Source organism: Limulus polyphemus, unplaced genomic scaffold (genome assembly GCF_000517525.1).
Source record: "Limulus polyphemus unplaced genomic scaffold, Limulus_polyphemus-2.1.2 Scaffold4104, whole genome shotgun sequence".
Classification (NCBI taxonomy): Eukaryota; Metazoa; Arthropoda; class Merostomata; order Xiphosura; family Limulidae; genus Limulus; species Limulus polyphemus.
The window spans coordinates 69,911-76,216 of NW_013669714.1; the positions used below are offsets into that span (position 1 = coordinate 69,911).

The 6,306-nt window shown below is 32.8% G+C and overlaps 1 protein-coding gene across 1 annotated transcript in view; it reads left to right on the forward strand.

The window, feature by feature from the left end:
- The window catches only part of LOC106470594 (fibrillin-1-like), a 37,898-nt gene that overhangs the window by 23,280 nt on the left and 8,312 nt on the right, over positions 1–6,306 (forward strand). The window contains exons 13-14 of the mRNA XM_022399207.1: positions 2,414–2,469; positions 5,048–5,135. Of these exons, the coding sequence (XP_022254915.1) occupies positions 2,414–2,454 (41 nt within the window). The 3' untranslated portion in view covers positions 2,455–2,469; positions 5,048–5,135. The remainder of the gene's footprint in view (positions 1–2,413; positions 2,470–5,047; positions 5,136–6,306) is intronic.

Consider the following 6,306-nt stretch of genomic DNA (forward strand, 5'->3'; position numbering starts at 1 on the left):
TTAGGTGTCTGTGAAGAAAGTAACATTAACATTGTTTCATTAGGTGTCTGTGAGAAAGTAACAATAACATTGTTTTCATTAGGTGTCTGTGAAGAAAGTAACAATAACATTGTTTTCATTAGGTGTCTGTGAAGAAAGTAACAATAACATTGTTTTCATTAGGTGTCTGTGAAGATAACCCATGTGGAAAGTATGGAGAATGTTTTCCTAAAAATACAAACAATTTCTACTGCGAGTAAGTTACAATGGAGTGGAATTTATGTTTTCTTGTAAAGATATAACTATTGATAAAAAGCAATGGATATATTTATTTAATAAATTTTAAAATATCTGTGTCAAACAGATTGATGGCGAGTGTTATATTCTTAAATTAGTTTCTCCACTGCTTATAGATAGACCACAAGGTTACTGGTTTTACTATTTTTCAGAATATATATATCATGTTACCTGACTGTTCAGGAATTATTGGATTTTACATCTGTTTGTCCCTGGCTTCTGAATAGATCATGTTACCTGACTGTTCAGGAATTATTGGATTTTACATCTGTTTGTCCCTAGCTTCTGAATAGATCATGTTACCTGACTGTTCAGGAATTATTGGATTTTACATCTGTTTGTCTCTGGCCTTTGAATAGATCATGTTACCTGACTGTTCAAGAATTATTGGATTTTACATCTGTTTGTCTCTGGCTTTTGAATAGATCATGTTACCTGACTGTTCAGGAATTATTGGATTGTACATCTGTTTGTTCCTGGCTTTTGAATAGATCATGTTACCTGACTGTTCAAGAATTATTGGATTTTACATCTGTTTGTCCCTGGCTTATGAATAGATCACGTTACCGGACTGTTCAGGAATTATTGGATTTTGTACTTGTTTGTCCCTGGCTTATGAATAGATCATGTGACATGATCTTTCATTTGATCATGTATATATCTTGTCTCCTGTTTATTTTTCATGAGTTTATTGACATCAGTTTCCCATAGTTTAACATAGATCACATTATCTGATTTATCAGGACCTAATATTTTCTCATACTACTTTTAAAATTGTTTAAATAACTTATGTTGCTGGATTTTTAAGGAGTTTATTGCCTTTACATATGTTTTTATATTATTTAGAAATAAATCTTATTAACCTGGTCAGAAGTATATTGGTTTTTACCACATTTTGTACGTGTTCATAAATAGCAGTCGTTTTCTTCTTTGTCCATTATTAATGAGTATATAATGTTACGTAAAATTCCCTGATTAATTTTATATTTGAGCTCAATTTTGTTCGTTATTACACATAGTTCAAATTGCCTAGAAATTTTCATGAGTATATTGGGATTTAGATCAGTAATTTCATCGTTCCTAATAGGATCATGTTACCTGGTATCTTGAAAGTTTATTGATTCTTGGATAATGTTTTTAGTTATGTTATGTGGTTTACTACCACAATTTGTTCATTGTTTTTACATATATTGTCTCTTTCCTCAATAGTTTATTGTTTTCTTCATCAGTGTGTCAACTGTATATAATGGGATCATGATACCTGTGTTACGTCTCTGTTCGTTTGTTAATTTCCCGTATAATTTCTTTCCGATGTAACTTTAGCAATACAAGTCCTTTCTTAATTAAAACTAGTTTATTATCTCGATACAACTTTATAATACACAGAATTTCCACTGTCACTTTTACTTAAACACACGTTTTAATTCACAACGATTCACGCACTTTACTTACGGTACTACTGCTCACTTGACTCGATTATCTGTCTGTATATCTCCCTGACTGCAATTCTCCCTCCACTTTATTTGCTGGCTTATATACTAAACTAGAGGGTGCATAGAAAAGACTAGAGTTGCCAGGAAGAGTCATGATCCTTCTAGAAACTCATCACGTGTTACCAGAGTCATGTGACTTCCGCTGTCATAACACCTGGATTATCGAGATTAAATTTGTAAAGTAAAACTAACCACGATTTTCTTGGTTTTTCCGATGATCTGCAATTAAAAACTGTTTTAAAAATAAACAACGAGTAACTTAAATATTTATTAACTGAAATGTAACCCACAGTGGCACAGTGGTATGCCTGCGGACTTACAACGCTAGAATCCGGGTTTTGATACTCGTGGTTGGCAGAGAACAGATAACCCGTTGTACAGCTTTGTGTTTAATTACAAACAAACAAACTGAATTGTACTTTGTGTTCATGTTGTTTGTTAATGAATATCGTGTACAAAGTTTGCTATGTATTAATGTCATTATTGACAAAAGTTCATAAATAGTCTAGAAACTTAAATGTTAGAATGCAAGCCTCACTTCTTATATTAATGTCATATAGGTTTGTGTAGTTTTTCATTGGCTTCTTGTGTTTGTTTATAATAACGACTTATTGACCTTTAACATATGTTAATTACTTAATTAGGTGCGAAAAGGGTTACACCGGCAGTCGATGTGAGGAAATAGACAGATTTCTATCTGGTGAGTTGATTCCTCATCTGTGTCTTCTGTAAATATGTGACATAATGTGAAAGTCTTTTTTTTTTATTATTGTTCCCATGTGAAAATATTTGAATTACTTTAAATCACCATTTTCTTTCTCTATTTTACTTTACACAAATGTCTATGAGAAATAAGGCACTACCAAAATTGTATATATCTTCTTCGTGATTGGCTCCTAGTTGTACACTAGGTTTTGACTTTTACTGCTCTTTAAAGATGTGAACTAGTCGATGGTTAATTCTTTACAAAGAACAATAAAAAACATCACTTTTAATAAAACAACTAATCTTGAAATATACAGTAAGTTTTTAATCAAAATGTTAATATTTAATAATGATATCTATTTACATAGCGTATCATTTGCATTACTAGCTGACTTGAGCATAATAAAATTTCTAATTTAACTGAAATTTTGATTGTTTATTACAGTAGCTTTAAATAGTTCAGATTAAACTAAATGTTCACATCTACACGATACAGTCTTAAAAACAATGATTTTTATCACTGACCTCGATTAGAGCAGTTTTAGCAATCAGTCAAAACATTTACAAGTTAAAGCGTTTATTAAAACATGCACAAAGTGGTAATCAAATCAGTTAAAATGTTCAGTGTGTTTTACTGATGTTAACAAAACGTTGAAAGCCTCACCATCCATGACGATTATAGAGTATGATATAACACATCAAAATGCAACAGATCACTATAGCAAGTCACAGCTAACTGCTACAGCAAGACACAACTGATTACATCAAGTCACAACTAACTGCTACAGCAAAATGAAACAGATTACTACAGCAAGCCACAACTAACTACTACAGTAAAACACAACTGATTACTACAATAAGTCAAAGCTGATACAGCAAGCCACAACTAACTACTACAGTAAAACACAACTGATTACTACAACAAGTCAAAGTTTATACATCAAGTTACAGCTAACTGCAACAGTAAAACACAAGATATTACAACAAATCAAAGCTGATACATCAAGTCACAGTTAACCAGTACAGCAAGACACAACTTACTACAACAAGTCACAGTTGATACATCAAGACACAACTGATTACTACAACTCAAAGCTGATACATCAAGTCACAACTAACTATTACAGCAAGACACAACTGATTACTACAAGTCAAGGCTGATACATCAAGTCACAGCAAACTGCTACAGCAAGCTACAACTGATTACTACAATAAGTCAAAGCTAATACATTAGTCACAGCTAACTGCTACAGCAAGACACAACTGATTACTATAACAAGTCAAAGCTAATACATCAAGTCACAGCTAACTACTACAGTAAGATACAACTGATTACTACAATAAGTCAAAGCTGATACAGCAAGTCACAGCTAACTACTACAGTAAAACACAACTGATTAATACAACAAGTTAAAGCTGATACAGCAAGTCACAGCTAACTACTACAGTAAAACACAACTGATTACTACAACAAGTTAAAGCTGATACATCAAGTCACAGCTAACTGCAACAGTAAGATACAAGATATTACAACAAATCAAAGCTGATACAGCAAGCCACAACAAACTACTACAGTAAAACACAACTGATTACTACAAGTCAAAGCTGATTCATCAAGTCACAACTAACCACTACAGCCAGACACAACTGATTACTACAACAAGTCAAAGCTGATACAGCAAGTCACAGCTAACTGCAACGGTAAGACGCAAGATATTACAACAAATAAAAGCTGATACATCAAGTCACAACAAACTACTACAGTAAAACACAACTGATTACTACAACAAGTCAAAGCTGATACATCAAGTCACAGCTAACTGCAACGGTAAGACGCAAGATATTACAACAAATAAAAGCTGATACATCAGTCACAGCTAACCAATACAGCAAGACACAACTGATTACTACAAGAAGTCAAAGCTGATTCATCAAGTCACAACTAACTACTACAACAAGTCAAAGCTGATACATCAAGCCACAAGTGACTGATGTATCAGCTTTGACATATTGTAGTAATCAGTTGTGTTTTGCTGTAGCAGTTAGCAGTGACTGATGTATCAGCTTTGACATATTGTAGTAATCAGTTGTGTCTTGCTGTAGCAGTGACTGATGTATCAGCTTTGACTTACTGTAGTAATCAGTTGTGTCTTGCTGTAGCAGTTAGCAGTGACTGATGTATCAGCTTTGACATATTGTAGTAATCAGTTGTGTTTTGCTGTAGCAGTTAGCAGTGACTGATGTATCAGCTTTGACATATTGTAGTAATCAGTTGTGTCTTGCTGTAGCAGTGACTGATGTATCAGCTTTGACTTACTGTAGTAATCAGTTGTGTCTTGCTGTAGCAGTTAGCGCTAACTGCTACAGCAAGACAACTGATTACTATAATAAGTCAAAGCTGATACATCAGTCACTGCTACAGCAAGACACAACTGATTATGATATTAAGTCACAGTTGCATATAAGTGAGTGTCTTTAAATGATGTTTAGAAGTAAGAACTTTTATTTGATTAGCTTGAGTTTAATAGACAAATTTTTGAATCATCGACTATACATATATTATTTCTTTACAGCTACTATAAGAAAAACGACACTAGTAGGAATTGTTCTTGGTGTAATTCTTCTGCAGTGTATTATTGGAACATCGATTATTGTTTTCAAGTAAGTCATTAAAGAGGATAGCTGATTTTAACCATAGAGAAAGAGATGAAATGATAACATGAGTTAAAAATTAAACAGCAGAAGATTCTGCAAATAACTGCTCATTCACTTCTCATGCCTCCATTATGTAACTTTGCAAGTGCTCTTCAACATTGACAGTCACACATTCAGTTAATGAGAAAACCTATTGACTAATGACCTTGTAGATTCATATTCTCTTCAACACTGACAGTTACACATTCAGTTAATGACAAAACCTATCGACTAATGACTCTGTAGGTTCATATTCTCTTCAACATTGACAGTTACACATTCAGTTAATGACAAAACCTATCGACTAATGACCCTGTAGATTCATATTCTCTTCAACATTGACAGTTACACATTCAGTTAATGACAAAACCTATCGACTAATGACCCTGTAGATTCATATTCTCTTCAACATTGACAGTTAATGACAAAACCTATCGACTAATGACCCTGTAGGTTCATATTCTCTTCAACATTGACAGTTACACATTCAGTTAATGACAAAACCTATCAACTAATGACCCTGTAGATTCATATTCTTTTCAACATTGACAGTTATTCAGTTAATGACAAAACCTATCGACTAATGACCCTGTGGATTCATATTCTCTTCAACGTTCACAGTTACACATTCAGTTAATGACAAAACCTAATTGATTAATGACCCTGTCTAATAATTGATACATTCTTGTTTTTCTTCATATCTCTCAGTTCATTAAAAGGAGATTCAAAATTATAGAAAAAATATCTGATTCAACAGGTGGAAAACAAAATTTTATAATAAATATTAAAAACACGGTAATATACCAAAATTCATCTTTAATACGGACATTTCGAAATTTCCTTAAGTTCCATCATCAGTGTTAATATCCCAAAACAAAGTTAGTTCATAATATTCGAACTACAAAAAAAACAACATTAACATCAAGCGACTTTTCGTATTCAGTCTGAAGTTTGGATAGAACAGATTTAAACGGTAACGATATAATGTAATGTACAATAAAACGTGCCGCATACACGTTTAATAAATAACAATATTAAAAGAAACCATTATAGAGAAAGGCTTGAATACAATATAAACACTCCCTAGAATTATCAATGGACTTTTCTCTACGTTAAAATACTGTTACGTCTCAGGTCG